At 38.2% G+C, this 25,752-nt stretch overlaps 1 protein-coding gene across 4 annotated transcripts in view; it reads right to left on the bottom strand.

The window, feature by feature from the left end:
* Positions 1 to 248: 248 nt before the first annotated feature.
* Positions 249 to 25,752, bottom strand: part of pax7b (paired box 7b) — a 45,954-nt gene continuing 20,450 nt past the window's right edge. For all 4 annotated transcript variants that reach the window (XM_053482914.1, XM_053482916.1, XM_053482915.1 and 1 more), the window contains exons 6-9: positions 16,340 to 16,505; positions 16,058 to 16,254; positions 3,543 to 3,792; positions 249 to 1,160 (exon numbers count right to left, since the gene is read on the bottom strand). In XM_053482914.1, the coding sequence (XP_053338889.1) occupies positions 1,045 to 1,160; positions 3,543 to 3,792; positions 16,058 to 16,254; positions 16,340 to 16,505 (729 nt within the window). In that variant the 3' untranslated portion in view covers positions 249 to 1,044. The remainder of the gene's footprint in view (positions 1,161 to 3,542; positions 3,793 to 16,057; positions 16,255 to 16,339; positions 16,506 to 25,752) is intronic.

The following is a 25,752-nucleotide window of genomic DNA, read 5'->3' as shown; positions in this document are numbered from 1 at the left end:
AATGTTCTGGAATGTAGCACCTTTTAGTAATAATGAATAAACAAAATAAATTAAAAAAAAAGAAAGAAACTGTACGGTCCTGACACAGCTTTGAAAAGTGATATGGATTTGAACAACTCCACATTACTTATATAAGAATGTAGTGATAATACTGTCACTATGAGCTGTTTTTATATATATATATATATATATATATATATATATATATATATATATATATATATATATATATATATAATAACCCAAGTTTAATGCTTCAGGAATGCAATGTTATTTTACTCAATTGAAAACAAATAGTACAGATAATGCTGCTAAAATGTTTCACTCTAAAACTTACCTATGGTGTAGGACAAGGGGCTACTTTAGGTTTTAATTTCTAACTGTTTTGGCTTTTCCCAGTGGATAATCCATGTGGGAACAAAGGGGCAAGGATTGAAACTCTTGTTGGAGTCTTTATTTGCCAGACCCTTCCAGAAGACACAGCTGAGCCAGATACCCCACTGACAGGTCCAGATCTGCCTGAATGTTAAACTTAGACTAAAAGGACAAATAACCTGCACTCTGGGCAACAGCCTCTCTGTTTATGGGTGTGTTAGAAACTTGCTGAGAAACCAAAAAAAATAATGTAAACAAAATGTTTCTAACAATAATAATAACTGTAACAGTAATAGAAACAACCACAATCATTTTATCAAATATAAATGTAATACCATCATTTTAAGTCCTGTTAAACATTAACATGGTCCAAACCATATCCAGGTGTGTTAACATTGACTGCTGAAATGCTTGCTTTCTCCTCCAAAATTGTGAAAAAGTCTCTTCATGGAAATGATCACTTGGGGACAAAAACTGGATTGGAGAAGGAGAGAGATGAGAAGCGGCACTAGAGTGTCTGTTTATTAAATGGCTTATGCATTCACTCAGCCATAGGTTATGAATCTAAGGCTGTCTATGAATTTCTCTAATTCTCCTTTCTCTTGCGCAGCTCAGCGGATGGAGGGATGCTGGTGAAAGAGAGAAGCGACGCTCCAGAGGACGAGGTTGTCAATAAGCTTGGCCCGTCTCTACTTGAAGCAGTCCCAAGACGGCTGAGTGCTCCCCGAGCTTCATCCTCCTTTGGGTGGACAAGCTGACATTCTTAGCCAGGTAGTCTACAGCAGCTGCAAGGAAACGGGGAAAAGAAAAATTAAGATAAGAATTCCATAAGTTGCCTTCAAGATGAATGAGTCCTAACATCTAGAATTATTTGGAGCGTCTCTTGGGTACTAATATGCCGCTGATGGCTGTTTGGGGAAATAAATGAGCCACCTGTTCCCTGCTGTCATTCATTCCTGTCATACAGAGTTTTCCCTCTGTGCATCTCTTATTATCTCTGTCATCTCTGCTTTCTGCATTCCACACTTCCTCATCTAGCATCAGATCTTGACATACGGCTCATACAGTAATATACAGTATGGAAGATCAACTCCACTTTGGAAAAAGTGTATTTTCAAAGAAGGAAAAATTGTCAATTTCTCTTAAGGAAACTGATATGAAGTTACAACCCCTTGTTATTTACCGAGGTGGCACAGCGGGTAGCATTGCACTGCTCTGGGTTCCCTCCCTCCACGGTTTCCTCCAAGGTTTAATTTTAAGCTTGGCTTATGCTGTCTGTGTATAGACTCTGCTCATGGCTTTTCTCAGTTCCCTAATGTCCGCCCACCTCTTGAAAACAATTGGGTTATTGGCCAGACTACATGATCCTAAGGTCTGAATAAATGTGTGCATCACGCTTATTCATAAAAAGTTCAGGATTAGGCAGTTACTGAAAATGATTGCGTTAACAAATGTGTTAATGTTATTTAAAGTAATACAAATTATAGTCCCCTAACCCTAGTCCCATAATTCCATAAACGTCCAAAAAAAAATTTAATTAATTTAAAAGGTTTTTGTCAGATAGGTGACCTGATACACCTGATACCAACTTGGTGTTACTAGCACAGCACTGGAGGGCAAAGGCTCATTAGGCTGATTCACAGACATGCTTTGCTTGAAGATCTTTATCAGGATCATGTGTGAGGACTAATCTGCAAGCCCATCCAGGGTCAAAAGGTGCAGAAAGTCTCGCCTACTCCCTGAGACTGGTGCATTGATCTGGATTACACTTCACATGGTTTCATTTTAAGTGCACAAGCTAACAACATTAAAATAATAGGGTCTGTGTAAAAGGGCAAGGAAATTGTGAGGACAAACCAAGGCCAGTGTTGAGGTAGTATAGACTGGGGATAAAACTAAGGAAAGATCCGTTAACCCCTTCTAGCTCTCTTTCCATTTAAAATAGAAGAGGTACCCTGTCCAGGTCAGTCCTTGGTGCTTAACCCATAGTCAAAAGGAAATGGGAATTATTAAGTTAACACAAGGCTGGGCTAGTGAGGACTTTCACTATAATTATTTACACAAACAGCTTCATCCAAATCCTATATTTAAGATAAGAAAAAAATAGCAGAAAGTCGAGCGAATGGTATATTTATGAGCCATTAAAAAAGTTTGCACACAATAATTACTGAATCAAAATGACATCTGTAATCACAAAGGCTGTACACCTGGAACATAGGAAATAAAAAAGAAAACAGAAGCTTTCATTATTACTGATCAAAAAAACCTCTCTGCCAGTTATGAGAATTACCATGTTGGCTTTATCTGCTGGCCTGTCAAGTGTGTCAGATGTGTGCCAAGTCCTTTGATATCACTGGCTGGTGGAGAAGGTAATTTTCACCTCTCCTGCTTCCTTCTTAGTGTGTAGCAGCAGCAGGGTGGGGCAGAGAGACGTTGCCAGGCATCTGTCAGTGTGACAGTAAGTGAGGTTTAACACGCGCTAGCGTGTGTTAGCATGTGAAGAACTGAGCCTGTCAGGAGGAGCCAATGTGCACGGTAGCAGGCGCATACCTGTGGGTGGGCCAACTGTCCTTACAGCAGACGCTTAGCCTGACAGCTGGCAAAGTAATCACCAATGATTTAACTCTCTCTCTCTCTCGTGTTCTCTCTCTCTCGTGTTCTCTCTCTGTCACTCTCTTGCCGGAACCTTTTCGCTCTCTGTCATCCCGGGTTTACTCTTTAAATCAGCCTCAGATATACACTTTGTCTCACCTCTTCCTCCAAGAGACGCTCTATCTGGCACTTCCATTTATGAAGCACGCATGAGACACACACATCTCCCAGCAGCATGCACCCTTTAAGCTTCCATCTACCTCAATGCATTTTTATGAATTAGACAGGTGTTCTCTGAGACACGTTAAGCACACCATTGAACCTTTGAATAGAGTTTTTAATCACTTTATTTATATTAGTAAGATTTTGACCTCAGAGAAGGAGGTTGCATTTATGTGTTTTAAACTATTTTGGTTGCATTGCTACGCATTCAAATGTGGATAAAACACATTAGGTATTTTAATATAAATTGTTTACAGTTAGCTTACTAATAAAGCAAAGTCACTAGCCAGGGGCAATAGGACATGTACTCATGTACTGTACTACTAAAAGGGTTTGGGTGGTGATATACTTACTCTGGCCATACTGGCTATACTGGTAGCCAGCTGTGACGGGGTCCACACTGTAGCTGGTGGAGCTGTAGGTTGGTGGGCAGTAGGATTGAGATGAAGCCAGGCTTTCTGCTGTCTTGATGGGCTCAGAGCGCTGACTGCAGCTTCCTGAGATCGGATTGGAAGCCTCGAGCCCGCCGTGCAAGGGCGAGATGGAGAAGTCGTGCTGCGACTGAGGAGCCATGGCACTTGGGTTGCTCAGGATGCTCATAACCTGCAGGAATGACAGATTTGGCTTACAATCAACATAACTCTTTTTTTTCAGTTATTCACTGGGTATTACAACAAGCTCACAAGGTGCAACGTCTCAGTATCGTAAAGGTTTAAGTGGAACACAACAGTAGCCTTTGGCGCATCCCGAGAGAGTGTTTAGTAGCTTGCAAACAGCTGTCAGAGTAAATAACACAAAGGGGGGGGGGAGATAGAGGATGGAAAGAAGGGACCATAAAGAGAGATAGGACATGCACAGTCCAGGATCGTATGACCTGAGGCTGACTGCCTAACAAGCTCTGAGGGAGGGTTTAATCGGGAGCCTCCAGTCATCCCACTGCTTCAGACCTCATGAATGATTAAAATATTCTTGTTTTGTCCAACATTTTTAACTTGGTGTCACTCCGAAATGAAAGGCGAAAAAATAAAAACAAGGATGTTTTCAAATGGTTGGAAGAACTAGGGGTACAGCAAATGGAGAAAAAAATTAATAAGGGAAGAGAAGATAAATAGAAAAGCATGGGGTGGGGGCAGGAAAGTGCACACAGAGAGAGACAGAGTCAGAGAATAGAACTACTTGTAGAAGCTGCTCTGTCTGCCACATGCTCCCCATCCACCGGCCGACACAAAGCATCCTCCTGAACATCAGGTTCCCGTTGCGTCTCGCTACGCCCCACTGGCCTTTGGCCATCTCAGGCCCCAGCCTGCTAAACCAATTAGCCCTTCACAGGGCTGCAGAGAGCAAAACCAGGTCCACATGCGCGGCTCTGACAACAACCATGGGCTATTTGCTAAAGGTCCATACAACCTGCAAGTTCATAAACTAATTTAAAACTACCTTAGCCACTTCTGTGTGTTAGGCAAACCATTGGGCATATGAAGAGGTCCTAAACCAATAACTGAATTTAGCTTAATATCCTCTGGCCAAAGCTTCCAGGAAAACTTTATTCGCTAGAATTATATTAAAAACTTAAAGCAAAAAGCGGGTTCCTGTGCATGTTATATGAGGAAGGAAGGAGGAGGAGTGTGTGAAAATGGTGGCCTACGGGGGTTTCAATTTTATTGACGTTGCCGGGAGCTGGAGTGTGACCCCAGGCATGGAGCTGTGGGGTTGTGCCCGCTCATCCGATCGCCTGCCTCATGAGGGGGGAGACAACAGACAGATGAGGGTGAAACTGATTGAGCGTTGATTATACGCAACTCTTTTGTATTCCTGTTATTTTAAGCATGTTTTTTTACTCTACATATTTAAAATACTTAATAACCCAAAATACATTCCTACTACTATTATAACCTCCATTTAAATATTTATTTATAGTTTTTTTAATTCTTTCCACAAGATATCAACTATAATAAAGCCATAACACACCATAATCCTCTGTGTTCCCGTAAATCTACATTTGGGTGTAATTAGAGGTAATTTTGGGTAATAGGGCCGCAGCAGTGTATGTATTCTCAAACTCTCGGCAGGAGTGGAGTTTTAATCAGATGAAAGAAGGCTGCGGCACAACGGGTGATGGGGCAGAATGCCGGGGTGAGAGCTGCAAGAGAGCGCCGGGCGTCTGACACCTCTATTCAGCCCTGCGCTTAAGCAGCCTGTAACCTCGGTGATGGCATTATGCTTTTGAAAGACAAATTATTCAAATCTTCAAATTTAGCATAACCTTATTGACATCAATTAAAGTGTCGAATAGAAAATATTCCGGCATGGCGAGAGGTAGCGAACAACTTCAAGCCGGATCAGAACGGGGTAAGGAGGAGGCTGTCAGCTCAGTCTTCTCATCATGCCCAGTATGCTTGTGCCAGCCGTGTCATGGGGCACAGAGCCAACTAGCTAGAATTAGCACAGTCACAAGAAAAGCTGCACAATAGGCCTAAAATAAACAAACTAACAGAAACGCCAACTTCTATTATACTGGTATACCCTCAGAAATTAAATGTAGATGTGCTGAAAAAAACTGTACAGTCTTCAATGTAGTATAACATTTCTATATCAATATAAGAGGATTTAGAGGACAGGGAGGTCAAAAGCATGTCCAGGCTGGAGGTTATAATTTATTACTTCCTGCTGTATTACCATCACTAAGTTGAAATCAATATTCTTTCCATATGTGTAACCTTTGTGGATCTGATATGGTGGTGGAAGGAAGCAGGGACATTTGCCAATCATTCTGGATGACAAACAACGTCCCCAGGCAGTAGAGCTTCTAAACCCCATGAGCACTAAACAACAACTTTAAGAGTATACACGCACATTCTCTCTCTCTCTCTCTCTCTCTCTCTCTCTCTCTCTCTCACACACACACACACACACACACATACAAACACAGACACAGAAATACCAGACAGTCTATAACACACTCAACTTTATTCCTTTTAATTTTTCTTCTTGAAAACTTCCCCCTCCTCTCTGTCTCTTTGTCTGTCAGTTTGTCTCTCTCTCTCTCTCTCTCTCTCTCTCTCTCTCTGCAGTGGCCATGCTTTCACTTCTTTCATTTGGAGAACTGCAGGAGTAGATAATGCCATGCAGGATCCAGTTTAAAAGACATAGCTCCAGGCATCCCTTTTTCTCTCCTACCCTTCTCTTACTTTTCTCTTTCCTTTGACTGGAAGATTTCTTTACAAATAACAATAAAACAGTAATTAATTCTCTCAACGCAAGCTTTGTAACATGTCAAATTTAAAATTGATACAATGTGCATCCTTTCAGATAAATAAATGTGTGCACAGGTTGTTGTTTTTTTCTCCACACAGTGAATTTCCTTAACTGTCAAATTATATTTTTTTGTCCAACTAAGTGTTTGATGCAGGTTTACTTCTTGTTGAGTTTTATTAAGCGTAACACAGACAGGCTCAGGCTTAATGGAACCTGACTGATATGACAGTGTTTCATTAGTCGCTTCTCTCCGAAATGAGAGAAATATTAACTGGAAGTAAATGTAAAAGTGTAGGCATCCTTTATTCCAAAATTTTTCAACTGGAATACAAGAAAATAGAAAACTTATATTCGTTATCTCCCTTAAGGCAGAATTCATAATTAAACTGTTACTATGTTTTATTTTCTTAAAACAGTTTGAACAACTTTAAATAAATGACAAATAGAAGTATGTAGGCGCTCGGTAGCAGGAGTGGGTGAGCACCCTGCTGAGCTCAGTGCTACAATGGCATCAATGATAATAAAGAAGGCCATCAGCATCCTCACAATCGGCCTGTCCACCTGCTCCGCGTCTCCTCACGCTCAGAAAGAGAAGAGGACAGAGACAGGGAGAAGAAAAGACTCGAGGGGAGAAAAGGGGGAGACGAAAAAAACTCCTGGAGGACCGTGCTTGCCCGAGGGTATGCCTGCCTGCAGAGCAGATAGGACTACTCTCAGTTAACTCTTCAGCACACACAGACACACATACACACAGAGACTGGATTTGCAGGAGTGTAGGAGTAGGCTCACATTTCACTCAGACGAAGATGTGGAGCCAAGCAAGGGTCATCTGTACAAAGAGCAGCCTTAAGCAGCACACAAGGTGTGAGAAGGTTATCTCGTCAGCACAGGGCTCTATCCTCCCTTTATCCACATCCAGACACTTTATACCACACCCACACAGACCCTTCACTACCGAGTATGTGGAATATCATTTTCGGGAGAAATATATATATATATATATATATATATTTTTTTTTTTTTTTTTTTTTTTTAAACGACACACCTCCCAAAAGATATGGGATTTGTCGGATTAAGAGGCCTGACACATTGTGCTCATGAGAGACACGAACACAAGAACATCTCACTCACACACAGCGGCATTTCATTTTCGACAGGAATATCTGATGCAATGCTGCTGTAATTAAAGCAGAAAATAATGCTATTCTCCAGCAGGCAGATGCATTTCAGAGAGCACACATAATCCTTCTGCAAAATCCCAACACCCCCATCTACCAGTAAATGATGTCAACTGGAAGGACTGTGTGCAAACAAACACATTCATGGCCAGAAAATTGAAGATTCTGATGCAACTGCTGTCTTATTTGAGAATTTAAGAGGTCTTAAATATTGGTCTTAAATATCGTTTAATATTTAAACATCCCACGAATGCCTTGATTGCCAATATGCAGCCAAGCAGCTAAACTATCCAAGAGAATATTTTCCTTCCTGATTTCTCGGAGTTAATCGATGTATGTTTGAGTTAAATCTCCAAGCGGAAATAAACACAGTTGCATACATTCAATTAACTGTTTTGTCATGGCTGGAGGTAATTAGAAGATCCATCCTCTGTCTCTCTTTTTCCCTCGCTCCAAGTCAATATTTCTTACCCTTTCTCTTCCTCTAATTTTCCTCTCTCTCCGAGTGGTAGGGATCAGATGACAGAGATGATTTCTTCCCCTACCCATGTGTCATTGCGTTAATGGGCCACTGCACATTAATTGAAAGTGAAAAGGGGCATCAGCCAAAAAAAACCTGCGAGGGGGACAGGGGTGATACAGGAGGAACGAGGGGGAGAACGGACGGCCTATGAAATAGACGAGGAGGAAATAAAATGAAAGCGGGGGGAGGAAAAGGGAAGAGGCGCTTAGGGAGACTTTAATTGTTTCAAATTAGGTACGTGATTGACAGTGACAGAAAGTGGGCACTGACAAGCTGGGCCCTGATGAGAACAATTAGCATGCAGCCAAACAAGCTGTCACTTTTAGCAACACGTTAGCTATGGGAAATACTGGGCATATGGCTCTTTTAATCCTGTACGGTAACATAGACTACTAACTGACTTTTTAATCCATGACTGATAGATGTGAAGAGACTGGGTGGTCAAAAAATTTTAGTGAATTATTCATAGCAGCCAGATCTAACTAGTCTTACAGCATTAGGTGAAAAACTGATATTTTTACATCAATACACAAACCAGCAATAAAAATAAAATGTGATTTTATTTTATGTTCATTATGTATTGAAATGTATTTTTACACAGCTGCTCATGCTATATGTCCAACACTGTAAAAATATTTATAAAGCATTATTTATGCTGGATTTTTTTTTCCCTTACACACATCAATGGATGCACTGCAAACGTCATCTTACCAGCCAACAGCACTTCCTAAATATCTTAAAGTGCTACGAGGCCTCTTGCTAACCAAAGGTTAATGTACCCTGTTGGGTTGATGCGCAGAGCAAGAACGGCCTGCAATCCGATTACTTTTCTCAATATGTTTGCAGCAGTGTGGGATGAGTTCAGGTAGAGAAACAAACATCCCCCTCTGACCTCTGAGCTGCTTCGGTCTGTCTGCTTCGCACGGCCGCCTCTACTAAATTAAACGATTGCTTAAAATGATTTCATAAGAGTGGATGGGAGGGCAAGGTAACTGGCTCCAAGAATAATGCAAGGTGGAGGCAGGAGCGAGCGAGTGGTGGGTGGGTGGATAGGAGGGGGGGGGGACGTTGTTTGCTATAAACAGCAGGCAGCAGGCACAGTGAAGAATGTCAGGTCAAATTGTTCTTGACAGTGTTAATATCGGCACCTCATAGAGATAATTACATGTAAATAAACAGTGAAATAACTCTCAGCTGGAGACCGGGAGCGAGAGCAGAACAGTTAGCGAAGGCCAGATGGGGACTCCAGCAGTGCTTAGTGTGGGGAAAGAGAGATAGTACAACTCAAGCATGTTGGCCATCAACGTACTGGGAATATATAACTAAAAATTATAACAAATCATACAACAAACTATCTAAATCCAGAGGACAAGACTGAAATAGAGAATAACTGTGGTTGAAAGTTAGCGGTTTGTAAGGTTATAGTAATATTCAGAATGGTATCTGGCACTAACAAATAGCATGCACACTGCACCAACCTTCCACACCTCCCCTCCCAAAATATATATACTGTATATCCATATATAGAGTATGAAATAATTTTAACATTACCTTTTTGAAATTTTTAATGCATGACATCATAGACAAATATTTACTAAGCTTCTGTTATTAAAATAAAAGGACATAAAATCTACATATAATGTAAAATCTAAAACAGACCACCTTTATAGTAGCCAATATATAACCTACATAGCCATATTACTATATATTACCTACATAACTACTGCTTTGATTTGTTGGTCAGACAATAGTAATGGTTATTTTGTACCAATAGCTTTGCACCTCTTAGCTACTTTCTACGGTGTGTGCTCTATAATATGCATCTTATAGGATTTGGTGAAATTGATATTGACACCTTTTATGTGAAAAATAGAAATTGCTTTTCAATATATTTCTTATTTATCAGGATGCAACAGCTCACTTTCTCCAGGAAATATCTCTTGAATTTAAATAACGGTTTTATTGTCTGCCATGGCCTTTCATCTACGCGTGGGGAATAATATACTGTCTCAGTAAATTCAGGGAAGAGATGGAGTGAGAGAGAGCCGAGGACAATGAGAAGTTGAGACCGAGGACAGACCAGTATGGTTGTATATTAAGGGAAAAAAAAGTTGAAATACTGTGAAGGGATTAAATAAGTGATGTAGAAAAAAATGCTTTTTTTGTTCAGTTTTCAGTCGATCTAACAAGACAAAGGAGTCATTAAGATATCAGGTGAATTCTCATGAGAATGCTTACTACGCCTGTCCACACATTAGTCTGTGCATAACATATTGATATAGCCTTCATTTTTTACAGCTACAACAGATCTATTAACACAAAAAAAAAACACTGCAGTAATTTAGACATAAATAAACCCATTAAACCTTGTCGACCAGCAGAGTCCATAAATCCCACTGCTTTGGGATTGTCATTAACATCCCACTGCTTTGGGACAGAAGCATAAAGAGTCAATCAGTATAAACTGAGAACCCTACTACCTGTGATTGATTAATAAAGTATGGATGCCACAATTGCACTCTGTACAAGTAAAGACAGCATGTGTATGTGTGTGTGTGTGTGTGTGTGTGTGTGTTTGTGTGTTTGTGTGGGAGAGGGAGGGAATAAATCTGTGCAGAAAACATTCTGCCAGTGGGCATGATTTAAATTCCCTGATTTTTTGGCAGCTTTCAAGCAGGTCTCATCTCTTTTTTTTCCAAAGCTGCTTACTTTTTAATTCTTGCCAAATTAGAACAGCATCCATATTAAAGAAAAGTTTTAATTAATGAGCAATTTCCTTTTTTGCTTTCAGACTATGAGAGTGATGTAAATATGTGCAACTATTGATTTGTTTATGAAAATCAGTGACTGTTTCCTGGTGAGAAGTTTCACATACCAGTAACTAGAGACAAACTCATCCATTGACATGCAGGTGCACGATGTCTCATCGGAAAGAAGGAAGCCACAACAGAAGCAGCCAAAACTCAATCATATTTCTTTCTCTCCCTACACCCCAACCCCCCACCACATAACAGTTTCCTTTTTGGCAACCCCTGTGCGGGCTTCTTAAATATAATTCATCCAGTTTAAAGTGGCAGCGGTGCTAATGGGAGAGGCGAGCGAGGTTTGAGTCCCCCCTCCCTTATCTCTAGCTGACAGTTGTCAGGAATCACTGGAGAGGCCTGGGCTAGTGTGTGTGCGGCTCAGGCGCCGAGGCCTGGGGATACAGATCAAAGGGAGCGCGGGTGAACGCTGCTCTGCCTCTGATCCCCCAGTGCTGAAACCCAGCCTAGGCACTCTCCCTTCCCAACATCAAATGCTAGCCAGAGTTCCTTCATTCCAAAACACAAATCTTCCTACTGCAAAATTACATTCTCTTCCACTACATCCCTCCTTTCCTTCTACATCTCCTGCAAGACTATATGTATGTTTATTCCTATTTTTTTCATGACAGGTTGCTTTCTGTACGGTGGATATAAATGTGACTGAGAGCAAGATGTGTCATTGCATAAAAAGTGGATGACTTGCAGCATTTATTTTCTTACTTTATACATATCACATCAAACCCTGAACTTCTATTCTTATCACTTTTAGATTTAATTCAAAACGCCACTGGGGTAAGAATGTGAGGTTAAATGTGAGAACCCAGGAACAGAAGTCATTATTGGACACTGTCCAAAGTAAAAAAAAAAAATTTTTTACTAACACGACCATAACCATGAGTACCGAGACAATCTCTTTGAGAAGTGATCAGTTCTAGTCTGAATCTAAACCTAAAAAAAGTACTTTAGCAGTGTAGAAACAAATATAGGAGCAATAAAAGTGTGTGGGTTGTACCATGTTTTCCAAAAATGCAGTGAGAAAGTGCATACTTGGCAAAGGTTTAGTGCTATGTGTGAGCCGATAGCATGCACCTGTTGGTGTAGTGAGCCCAGTAGGATTGGCTTACAGTCTGGCAAACCGCCACCTCTTTACCATGGAGCAGGCGTTTCCCCCTCTTCCACCCCGCTAACAAAGTGGTCTGTCTGCACCTTAATGAGAGAGTCTTGCCCATCTGTGTTTCAACATGGACATTCTCTGTGGCAAGAACTTTCTGAACAAGGCACTTCCACTGTTCCAGCAACCGCAGGAATGAGGATAATGGCATGAGTCAATAGCAATGTTTTATACATTAGAGCCTCATTCATAACCATTTCCCTTACCATGAGGGGAAATGTTGCTTCAAATCAATTGGCCATTTTTTTTATCACTTTGATCAAAATTTATTGAGATACTGCAAAAAATGGGCAAACATAAGAAGAAATAAAATGAGATTAAATGTTCTTTGCGATTTATAAACATGTAACAATTTAAATGCGATGCTTGAGCACACAAATATAATGAGTGCATAGGGTTCGTGGCAAATAAACGTCTTACAATGCTGTGTGGTGGGTACAGTATAAAACCGTGCCGATCTGCTCTGAATTTTGGATCAAGTATATATAAGGTATATAGCTCTTGATAGCAAGACCTATATACCTTATAATATGGGCTCAATACTGTGAGATGAGCTTCAGTCATAAATAAAGCTCAAGTGATGAATGTTTCTATGGGAATAGTGAATAGAATGACATATTTGAGGGGTCAAGTCAAACCAAGACTTATGTCATGAATGAAGGCATAAAACCCAAATGCCAAAGACTTCAATAACAGTATGGTGATGGTTTTAGCCATAGTGAAACATCTGAATGGTGCAAACCTTTTGAAAAAGACCATACGTTTATGAATGACTTGATAATTTTCCAGTTATTTTACTGATTATTAAGATTATTATAGTTATGTTTTTTTTTCTTGTTAGAGCTGTACAATACATCATTAATTTATAATTAGTGCAATGTTGGCTTTTGAAATACTAATATCGAATATAGCCAGCAATTGAGATATGCAATTTATCTGCAAATTAGCTTTCAAACATACTATGGTTTTGCATATGCATAGTTTTTATCTTTCTATGTTTATGCTGATAAAATAAAAACAATAATAATTTCTGTGAAATAAATACTGGCCAATTATTCATTAATTTTATTAAGTATATCACATTGTGGAGCAATATAATTGCTTTGGATCATATATTCCTTACAAGTGAATCAGTGCACTTAAGTTAAGGTGCAGAATTGGAAGAGAAAATAATGATGTAGAAAAGTGGAACATACAAAAATGTGTAATGTGTAACGTGTCTGTATGGCTAAAAAGAACAGAGGTGTTTTGATGTCAGGGAGCACTGGCCATTTACTCACAGTGTGATGGTTGGCTGAACTATGGTACTCGTGTCAAAAAAGACATAATTTTTCTCACAATAAGGGCCTGATGGACTTGCCACATGTGCCATGTGCAAGAGGGTAAAAGGGCAAAAAGTAGGAGGAGGTACTGTAACAATCACAGCATAGAGATAGGGGGAAGACCAATTCCAAGTATACGCAAGATAAATGAGCAATAGTTTTCATAGCAATTTTACTTAAGTATTAAATTTACTGATGTAGAACTTTTAATAAGAATTTAAATTTATGGAATAAATTATGTTATATTAAGTGCACTGACTATTATATATATTTTTTATTATGTTTTTCAGCTGCAAAATGTTATTCAAATTAATTTAACCCTATGAAAATTTTAAAAATGTATTATAAAAAAACTAAATATTTCTGAGTCTTTTGTAGCCAATACTGCAGTGATTAATATGTTTCAGCTGGCAACAATTCATTTATCGCTACCAGCTTCTTATTTCTTAAACAACCATGACAGAACACATATTCTGTGGTCACTAAAAAATATATTACTGTGTTTCAAAAGGAGGTATACAGTAGGCCTGCACAAAGCAAAATAAAGGAAAATTAAATTACTGGAATTGTGTAAAAAGAAAATCAATGCATTATTAAATCTAAAGGATAATGCTAAACTGTTGACTTCTTGGACGAAATGTGTTCAGGAAAACATAATGAATGACTATGATTTGGTCAATATGCATCATACAAAAATCAACAGTAGAAATCACACCTTTGTTTAATAGGGAAAGTAACCACATACTTTCCACATATAATGTTACAAGAAGTCACAGAATTAAGACTAAACACTAAACATTTTTAGTAAGAAAATTTGGGGAAAAAATATTTAAATTTGTTAGGAAGCATAAACATTAGATTTTGGAGGGTTGGAAAAAAGGTAGTGTGGTCTGATGAGTTAAAGATTTTCTTTATTACAGGGGAATGGGCATGTCAGAGTAGGACGAAGGTAAGAAGTAAGATGGCAAGTGCATGAAGGTAAGTGTCCATTTTACAAGCTTCTGGAGGGTGTTCTGATCTAGAATAGGTCTAAGCTCAGCAATGGCATGTGGCAATGAAATTAAGTCAGCTGAGTACCTGAATGTAACGAAAGATCAAGTTATTCTTGATGGCATGGACATATTCCAGGATGACAAGATTTACTGAGCTCAAATTGGAAAAGAATGGATCTGGGATCTTTAATAATCACGTTCCCATACACATCAGCCACCACAGCTTTCCGACTTTAAACCCACTGAAAGTCGTTGGTCTGTACTGGAGAAGACTTTACAGAGTTGTTTTATCTCCTGTCATTTAGACACAATCTCATCCAAAAAAAATTATGCAACTCAGTATGAAAATATATCTTGTGACATTGGGTAAGATGTGTGCTGAAATCAAAGCTAAGGATGATTAAAAAAAAATTAGACTGTGCAGCATTTTTGACCACACAAAAATTCGTAAATTCATAAAGAAAAAAAAACATCACGTGCATTTTTTTTTTTATTAGAAAAAGCCTATATTGGCCATGAACAAGCAGTGGTAATCCATAACGTGAAATGTCAATGTAAATAAAGAGCGAATATCATTTCCCAATCTGCCTTTAAATGTATCTTAATAATGTGGTTGCAGCAAATGGCATTAAAATGTGTGTGAATGAGCCGGTAATTGCAGACAAATAGGGCATTGAATTTCATTTTCAGTTCCTTATACACCATTTCAATCTTATTTTATGCTTGTTAGTTAGATCCCGCTGCTTATGGTGGGCAGAACTGCCCAATGGTGGTGCGTAATTGTATATAATTTCCTTTTTATTAGTGATTAGCATCAATACCAGCCATTTATGATTATTGAGGAATTAACCACAATCTGAGAGCTTTTTTCAAACACATATTGTTCCTCTGAATACATATAAATTTAGTCATGCAAACCTCACAAAAATGTATATTTTTCCTGATATACATCCTGATATTTAAAATAAAATTTTGTTAAATTTATCATACTGTATGTACTGGTTACATGCATATAAAATAGCAACGAATAAAAACCTTACACACGTAGAATAGAGGCCTGCTCTCATCTCAGCCACACTGATTCGTTTGTTACACTTAATTAAAGCATCTTGACTTTCTTAAACATATATTAACTCCGGAAAATTACTTGCATACAATTAGATGAATGGGCTAATTAGTTTGGAGCGATTATTCCTTTTCTCCCTGAGCCAAGCCGCTGTTCTTTCCCCTGCTTTCATTATGCAGCAGCGGATTTGTTCTCTGCAGGGTATCCACTATTGTTTCAAACTCGAGCTCTAAAGTCTTTCAAAGCAAACTATTATTGCTTTTTAATTATGAGGACATGTAAACTAGACAGGAAAAATTAATAACAAAAAATCTTATCTTCAAAACACCTAGATGGGAAAACACAAGGGAAGATCTTTCGCTGCCTAAACACTACTTCTGTAAAAAGAATCTCTTTCACACCCAAGAGACACATTTAATCACAGCACAGACATGGCAGCACACAAAGCACACTCTCTTTTATCATCACAGAGCTCTCGTAATTCCACTTGAGAAACTCCTTGACGTCTGTCTATAGAGAAGAATATTTACACACTTTGGTCGATGACCCTTACTAACCTGTGGAGAGAGGCCATTGTTGACGGGGTTCATGGGGTTGCTGGATGCTGACTGGCTCATAAAAGTATCAGTGTAACTGGAAAAGCTGTGTCGATTGGACGAGAGGCCATAGGCGGAGCTGCTGTCACTGGATAGGCTGCCTTGATGCATGGTGGAGGGGGGCAGAGGCTGCGGCCGGTGCACTGTGCTACTGCCATCTGCAGAAATCATTGATATCATTAGTATCACTTTCTTGCACACGTCATGCCATGCCATGTTGATGGGTTGAGTTAGCAAACGCACCCTGTGATAGTGTGGTGGCAGAGTAACTGGGCTCAGGGAGTTGGTATGTGGGCAGAGTGGGCATGCCTGTTGCTGGAAAGCCTCCTGGTAACAGGTGGTTGAATGCTGCAAGCTGATTGGCTCCGGCCTGTTTGCGCCATCTGGCTCGTCTATTGCTAAACCACACCTGCAAAAAAAAAAAAATTAAAAAACACTTTACCAAACATTTTAAAATTAAAAACATATCTTTTTCTTATCTTTTTATGAAATAATTTGTAGCACTTTGAGATTTACTTCAAATATAAAGTGCGTTATAAATAAAATGTATTATTATCATTGTTATATTTTTATTATATGTTAGATGCTGCGCAAAAAAAAAAGACATAAAAGGAAAAGTAACTGATGTTTAAATAAAGAGGCCAAACTAATTTAACAAAAAATTACAAATTTCAGTAGGTCATATTGGGAATTTTAAAAATAGAGTACTTCTAATAATCTGTCTGTGGCTAGGAGGACAAGACCCGGCCCCTGTGTATGCAAAAGAGTAAATGACATTGCCTTTGAGGGGCTATTCTTCAGACTTTAATACACTGGCAGCGCAGTTAATCTACTGTTGTTTTTCAAATGTGCTCAGCCATTGTGAATGGCGTTGAAAGTGGGACAATAGCCTCCCAATGAATCGGACACAAAGAGTGGGTGTCCCTTTTAAACAGCTTCTTCAGAGTGATGCTTTCAGCCAGGGCATTGATCAAGAAGCTTGAGCAGACATACTGTATGTGCACACACTCTTTATCTGTTCCTGGCAGCCTGTTTGGCTCCTCTTGAGGCTTTGTATGCAAAAATAAATGCATTTTATTCAAGTGTATATTTATGTGGGTGCAATCTTAGTAGCAATATACTGTGCTTTAAGGAGAAAGGAAAAGTGGAAAACCAAACAGGATGGAATATGAATGCAATGATGAAAAATGATGCAATGATGATACATACACTATGCACAAAATAAACTACCAATCTTTACTATGCTCAAAATAAACTACAAATCTTTAACCTATATTAAAATTTACCTTGCAATGGGATTCTTTCTGATTCTTTCCTGTTCTGGGTTTAAGCTAAACCACTGGGTGGACATGCAAGATGATTGACCTGTAATAAGCATGAGGCTAAATCCTAGAAACACCCAACTCCAGAGGCATAAATTAGTGTTATTAACCCACCAGGGAACTAATCAACCGTTATTATGTGTGCTTAGGTATTACCAACCCAAATACCTTGACCACACCACCATGTCTGGACATCAAAGGAATTTCTAACCTTTCACAGGTTTTCACAATAATGTGTGTCTACAATGAAATGTCAAGTATTGTGATTATGAATAGTATCTGATACGCACCATTCATATTTGATTTTATTTATTTTTTAAACTTCAAGTTTATTACTCTGAAAGTTGATAATATGAGTAAATAGTAAACAGGAACAATGCTGTAGTAAATGTTAACATAATCATGCCAGGCACAAACAAAATGCATTCCTAAACATTCATACTGTATATCTGAATGAACAGGTAACAAAGATCAGAACAGGTAACAAATATTCATCAGGGGTTGTAAGGATCAATATATAATCAACATTGCCCTGAATATATGAGTAAATGTTCAAAAACCAATGACAGCTCTATGTATAGCTATATACTTAGTGCTTTATCATAATGTAAACATGGTATATATTATGGAAAAGCACTACTGTACAACATATGCATTTCACTAAATGAAATATTTTACTAAATGAAGAGTGAGTAACTGTTGTTCTGTGCAAACCTCATTAAAAACTAGTATTTGTTCTGTTAAATTTAATTCAATCAAAGAAAACCATAGAGAAAATATTTAGTGATCATCCAGTATCTCCTTATAAAGCTTTCCCTACAAATGTGCTAGTCCTTCACAGGTGTTAGCCATTACAACACTAAACCCTTTTTACGCAGAGCTACCACTCCCACTTACTCAGGTTTCATTTAGTATACATGCCCTGGTAAGGAGGGATCTTTGTGATACTGAGGAGAGGGCCCAGGGCATTAGGATGTACATATCTCTGTATAAGGAGGTAGAATAACTGCCCCACCACCTCAAAAGAAGCTTTGAATGAATGCTCAATTCTGGACCAAAGTGACAAAGGCACCTTGAGCAGGGATTTTCAGGCTCTAATTCCCCCTCTCCACTGAGACGGAGCACATCATGCTCGGCATGGCTAAGAATGAGGCCCAAGCTCGAGAGTAATTTCATATTTCTCAGAATTTCCCTAAGAGCGAAAGGGAGGTGTGAAGCACACTACTTATGAAGGGATACAGCTCTGATTGGAGCTGAAGGACCTGCTGTCTGTTTAGAGAGTATAAGTGGAAAAATTCAATATACCTCCATTCAATATACCTTGGCCCGAGCACAGCTGAGCGAGTGGAAAGACAAAAAGAAGGAAGGTAAATAGAAGACAAATCTGATTGTTCTGTGTATTTCTACATCAGAAATGGAAGCTGGAGCCAGCTGAGGTACTCTGGCCCCAGGATAGCACCCTCCACTCTCATCCTGTATCAATCAGCCAGGGCTTCCTACCAATTCTTTTCTCTGTCTCACTCACAAGCCAGTGGCTAGGGGTCTACATGTCTTTTTAGAATTGCTATGGCACTGCATCATGGGTGGGGGGAAAGTAGGACGTGGGTAGTGAGGGGTAAAACCTAGCTAATGTGATTGAATTTCACAGCAAAAAGAACATAGCGGTGGGTGAGAGGTGTAGAAAAGGCCCACATCAAGCTTTCTGCGGCTGGATGTAGTGGACTGGAGTGCTGCTGACCTGGTCAGTGCTGAATGGACGGTAAAAAAACTGCAAATATGGACATACAAAGCCCTGACCTCACACTGTGATAAAGTCTGATATTAAAATAAAACAAAAACCTTCCGAGAAATTTCTTCTACAATTCCAATCATACTTCACTGCCATTTTACAGACAGATCGAATAATGCTTTAGTGTACAAACATGCATACAGTGTCCAACTCTGCCATTTATTTAAATCTTTGCTTTGTAGGATGTTCCCATTCGCCATGACTTGTTAGGCTTGTCTATTGGCTCCAGATTTTCCTGGGACCAATTGTGGCTTGTGTGATATAATTCCCCAACACAGGAGCTTACACTCATGACCTGGATGTCTTGTATCCGGAGTGGATCAAAGAGTGTCAGAGGAGACAGGAGAAGTGAAAACAGCCCTGTGCCTGTCTCTGTAGAGCATATGGAACAACTAACCACAACTTATGGCATTTTTCTATATAAAACTTTTATTCTGCCAATGCAATAAAAGAAAACGTATGCATGCTTCTTGAAATAGAGGTATGAGATCCAAGAAACTTAAGCTGCCATATATTAAAGAATGCTTTGCCAGAATGTCATAAGATAAAAGCTAGATTTCAAATACAACAAAAGCAAATACTAAATATAAATGTTATGATATTCCCTACATTTTTACTAGTTATGTACACATTAGACCTTTTTTTCTTTTTCAGGGTAAAGAAAGTTCTTAAAATTGATTTTTCTTATTTTAGTCTGGCAATCCCTCTAATATTCATTAAAATATTTATATTTACTGTAGATGAGAATGGGGTATATACACACACACACACACACACACACATATGGATCCCGCCACATTTTAATTCCTTTAGGTTTTTATTATACTCAGTATGTAGAATATCAGAATATTAAATAATTTAAAACTTCTACCCAATGAGTTTTTATATGAAACTTTACTCTTATATAATCTCCAACATCGCACGTATTTTATTCAAGTATGACTATTTTATATATCATTATTATGAATGAGAATGGAACTCTACTACTACCATTTCAGGCACTACAGATGGATATAAGCTTAAATCTCCATCTGGCAGCACTGGGGCAGTCATGTTTTTAGAGAAGTGAGGAGGAAGACAGGTAGCCATGCAGTAAGACCCGAAACCTTGTGGTTAGTCAAATATGGATCACTTCCTGTTATTTGTCCTTTGGGGCTGTAAATCATTTGCATCATGAGAAAGGAAAATGACTCAGTGACAGTGGCTAGTGACGAACACAAGATAAGAGAAGAAAACTTGAGCTAGAGGTCAAAACACTGCCAAACCACTACCCCCTCACTCTATCACTACACCATGTCTGTCTGTCTTTTTTTGTAGGCTACACCCCCTCCCTTTCAGGCTTCTCCTGCTGTCTCGCTCCCTCTGACATCTGGATACTGTGTCAGCGCAGCTGTGTTCAAGTGGGTTGACATTCAGGCCACGGGGTCTGCCAAAAGCTAAGAGGGTCAGACACCTTCCCTACTACAAAAGGAAGCCTGGCATCTCCATCTGAGTTTGTTCCAGCCAACAACCCAACTTATACACATGCAGGCTCAGAGAATCACTGCTTTACCACTGCATTTTTTTTTTATTCATTAGTTAGTTTTGTTAATAACCAAACATTATGGATTAACTATTAAGCAAATTTTATACTATGATTAAATTATCAGTTAGCATATGATATTATTTAGACAGAAGAACTAAAGGCAAGTTGTTAGCATTAATGTCTGCCCACTTGTCTAATTTGCATCAGTTACCATACAACACAAAAGGGCCACATGCTTCATGGAGAGCTTTTCAATGACAGGAAATTTGAGCCAAATTTGGCTGGGAGATCAGCAGGGTCTGCAGTGATGCCAACTCGATCTTTGTCTGGTAAACAAATCAACTTTTAACTGGTATTGTTCAATCCTTTGATGCAAATATGAGGCATATAGTGTACATTATAGAGTTATAATGCAATACCAATGTCTGGTCTCTGGTTCTTTTGTTTATTATTATTTTTAATGGGAATCCTTTAACAAAAGAAAGAAGTATTTCTTTCTAAACACTAGAAATGCTAGAAAGGAATATTTTCCTCTTTTAGTGTGATACACTGATTAACTAAAATGAATGAATGAATGAATGAATGAAATATTCAATTTTCTAAAATGCACTTTAAATGAAAGTTTACTTATACCCAAAAAATCGAACTAATATTATATAGGGAATATTTCATTATATTTTACTATATGTGAGAGAGGTAAACAGATGGAACATTCCAGAATATAAAAAGAAAGAAACTGGGCTGGAATGTAATTTTGCTTGAGAAATAAAAACAGGCAAATGATCGAAAGGGACAGCTGCAATTTACTTGCGGTATGTGATAATCACGAGAGTCTGCAGTGTTTCCTTCATGCTCAACATCACATAGCATGAAATAAAATCCCTGTCACATCGTAGTCTCGTAGATTATAAAAAACAGTGTACAGTCAGATAAATGTGTCATCTCTTATTCTAATAAACTGTGGTAGAACTAAAAGGAGCTGTTCAGGTACAATGTACGACTGTAGCGGTGTCAAAGAAATAACACCAATCAGTGTAAAAAAAAATATATATATATATATATATATTTATTTGCCAATAAATTTAACAGTGTTTTCTCTGTTTTTAAACAACAGAAATTATGATTAAAACAACAACAATAAACTGTTAACTGAGATGTGAGACATGAATTCACAAAGAATTGTCTATGATGTGAACTTCTTAACAACGAATGATTTTATATATAGCGATATTAGATTTGGAAAAAGAAAATAACATGAAAGTAAAACTACAACACTTATGCAAAAAAAAAAAAACATACTATTCTGTGTTAAGAAAACGATTTGCAGAGCAATCATTTTTCAGGCATCAGGACACCAGCGCAAGTTGCACGCAGGAGGAAGCGCGCCATATATGGAGAAGGCGGCAAGGCGCTGTGAGGATGCTCTAGCTGGGTTCAAGAAACGAGAGTTCCAAGAAACACGTTTGCGAGGTAATTTCAAAAGTTGTGACTCAAATTATTTTACTTGTTTATCGACACATTCTAAAATAGAACTCACTAAGTCTATATTTGATAAACTACCGAAGACAAGGTAGCTAATGCGGGTGAGGCGTTAAATCGGCTAGGTTGCAGCAGAGTTTTACCTTTTTTTTTTTTTTTGGAGTTGCTAACAACGTTAGCATTGTGTTGTATTTCGCGGCTGTATTTGTTTGACGCTGACTAACTAATGACCACTTGCTAGCAGCACCAACAAAATATACCTTGCAATCTTTTATTAAATACATTACCAATGCCAATACATAGTGTCACAAGTGTTAGTGAAAAATAATTGTTTCGTTTAAAATCAACATTGACACTGGTTTTTGCGGTAAAAAAAAAAAATAAATAAATAAAGCACTCTCGAGTTTGAAAAGGGAAACATTTTTTGTTGTCAAAAAGTAAGTCAGTAAATTAAGTGTTAATAATTTACAAAGCTGTTATAACAAAAAAATAAATTCGTGCAGTATTGTACTACTTAATAGTCACATTGTACAGTTTAAATAAAATAACACAATTTCATTTCATAAGATAGCATATAACCATTGAATTTTTTCCAAGATTACAGGGATTTAATTTTTCCTGATTAATCAGGAGTTAGTGACTTTCTTGTTATAATTTGGTGGCAAATAATTGGTGTATACAATGTTACTTAATTTTTACCCAAGCATTTGCAAACTTCTGTCACTTTCTCTCCCTTACTTGTTTGCGAGCATTGGAAGATTTCCTACCTGGAGCAAGGTGACAATACAATATATTGAAGTGAGTCTGCAATATAGCGAGTGTTCTAAAAACTTTTACATGTCCTTTATGTGCCATTGCTTTTAAAACAGTTAAATGGTATGTAAAATCACCAACAATTACACAAAAATGAAGTACACAGTGAATATGCATGCTGTTTACTTGTATGCAAATCAAGATTCACAGAATACAATTCCTTTAAAAGTAAAATTTTTCGCCACCATAGACGGTCAACTGTGTTGCAGTGTGAAGCAGTACAGGGTCCACTAAAATGTCAAAATCCACATTGCCACAAAGAGTGCAATGATTTGAAAGAACGTTTAGATTACTTGAAATTGCATGTATCAAAGAAAGAAGAGCTTAAGTGCCCATTTAAAGGTTTTTTCATTGAAATGCTACATCTGTGCAGGTCTCATCTGTGCATTTGGTTAATTCTGTGCCCAGTCAGTCACTTGTTGTTGCTAATAGTCCATCAGATGTCCTGTAAGCACTGATGAGCATGAGAATATCCTGGGCCCATCTGATATGAAAGGACTTTATATAAAGAATTTAGCAATGTTTTATATAAAGTTACAGGCCAAATACCTTGTACCTTCCTCAACCATTCAAATGATTGTGGAACAAGTAGACCGTCTTACTGATGTGTGTCACCAGTACACAGTAAATGTACTTAAAGGTGTCCTGCAAGCAAATACCCAATTGAGTGAGTCGAAAATCAATGAGGTTCTGACAAGTTTACATGACAATAGCTTGCATGCATCATGTAGCCGTGCACTCTCTACAGACTATTTGAGAAAGCATTATTTTCAGAAAACTTCTCTTATGTGCATCCCTAAACAATTAGGCACTGATGAAAATCGAAAGAACCAGTGTGTTCAGTATATCCCAATAAGAGAGACTTTGCAGGCTTTGCTAAAAGACCCAATTTTGTGGCAAGAATGTACAAAGCCTATAGATGACACTTCACATGTATTTAATGATGTGAATGATGGTTCAGTGTACAAAAGTAATGCACTGTTTGCGGAGTCAGGTGTAAATATAAAGCTCATACTGTATCAAGATGCTTTCGAGATTGTTAACCCACTTGGGTGAGTAAAAAATAAAGATACTTGGGATTTACTTTACACTGGCCACCCTCGACCCATTTTATCGATCCAGCATTGAAAACCTACAGCTTGTGCTCTTGTGTAGAGAGGAACACTTTAAATATTTTGGACATGACAAAGTATTCTCCACAATGCTGTCGGATATAAAGGAACTAGAGACAAATGGACTTGTCATCTCTGGGCATGTTGTTAAGGCAACAATTTTTTGCATTGCTGGTGGTAATTTGGGATCCCACAATATTGAGAATTTTATTACTTTTGCTTACTTCTGTAGATATTGTCTGGTTGTAGTTCTGTTTTTGCTCCTACTTTGCAATTGGTTAACTGTATGACATTGTGCCCTAAATATTTTTCTGGTTTTGAGAGTTCAAAACATAAACCCTCATCCACTAACAAGGATGCAGACACGTCTACTAAAATATAATTTAGGCTAAAGGTTTAAAGATTTATTTGTCAATTTGAGAATGCTTAGCCTAAGACTAAATTATGTCTTACACATTTTTTCTTAGTAATGGGTGATGTAGACAGTGAGCTTGCTGACTTCATTGGATCTGTGCTGCCAAATTCGAGTTCAAAAGACCCGATGTTGGAGACTCTTTAGTTCGTAGGCGTGGAAACCCTGAAAGATCTAAAATATGTCCAGAAGACAGATGTTCAGGAGACAGCTTGTTGACGTCCAGAGGCCATTTGAAGCTAGAAAATTTATTGGACGTATTAATGCTTTATGTAAGTATATTTAATTTTAAGTATATTATATCCTCACAAGATAAGAGATTAATTCTATTATTCTAGCTTTGCAAGATATTGATAGCAAGGCTAATTCCTATTTTGTCTCTCCAGGTGAGAAGGATGCAGATGAGATTCCTGATTGACTTTCCAGAGCTCAGTCGAATCTAACACTATTTAGAGAGCCTTTATCTACAAGTGTGTTTGATTTTAAACTTTTGGCTGATTAAAAAAAATTTTATCTTCTAATGATTATTTAAACATAGGTACATCAAGTATATCTAAAGCCTACATAAAGTATTATGTGATCTTGATAATGTTTCAGGTCTTGTAGTTATTGCTTTAATTTATAAACTTTTTTTAAATACATATTTTCTCTCTCTAGGTAAATAGAGTGCAGATAATTCCAACTCCGCATCTACCACAAGTTCGAGTGAAATCTCAAACCCTCATAGACCCTCTCCAGTGGACAACAACTGGCACTTCAATTTTATAATACCCTGGAGTAAAATGCCTTCAGAAATGACCAGAAAGCTTAAAAAAAACAAGGAGCGATCAACAGGACGTGAAAGACCTGAACTGATTCGGCTGATGGTAGGTGAGGTCCTGACCATCTGCCCTTCACCAGGGAAGAAACATCTTAGTGAAATTGCCAAGAAGATTGTTTTAACATATCCTTAGTCATTCCGAGATGTCATTGAAGATTAAGTTGTAGGTAGTGGTTATGGGGGGAAAAACTCTTTTTCTTTTACTAAAAAGACAGACATCCAGCACAAGTGAGGGAGAAGACCCACCTTCTAAGATAAGAGTGGATACGTATGGCTGTATAAACTGCCAACCAAAGCGCTTGCCACTTAATGAAACGTAAGAGACTCAAAAATGTACACAAGAGGAATGTAAGAACATGCACAAAAGCAAGAACACTAAAGGTA

Source organism: Clarias gariepinus, chromosome 22, assembly GCF_024256425.1.
Source record: "Clarias gariepinus isolate MV-2021 ecotype Netherlands chromosome 22, CGAR_prim_01v2, whole genome shotgun sequence".
In the NCBI taxonomy this organism is placed as follows: domain Eukaryota; kingdom Metazoa; phylum Chordata; class Actinopteri; order Siluriformes; family Clariidae; genus Clarias; species Clarias gariepinus.
This window is presented reverse-complemented; position numbering and strand designations above follow the sequence as displayed.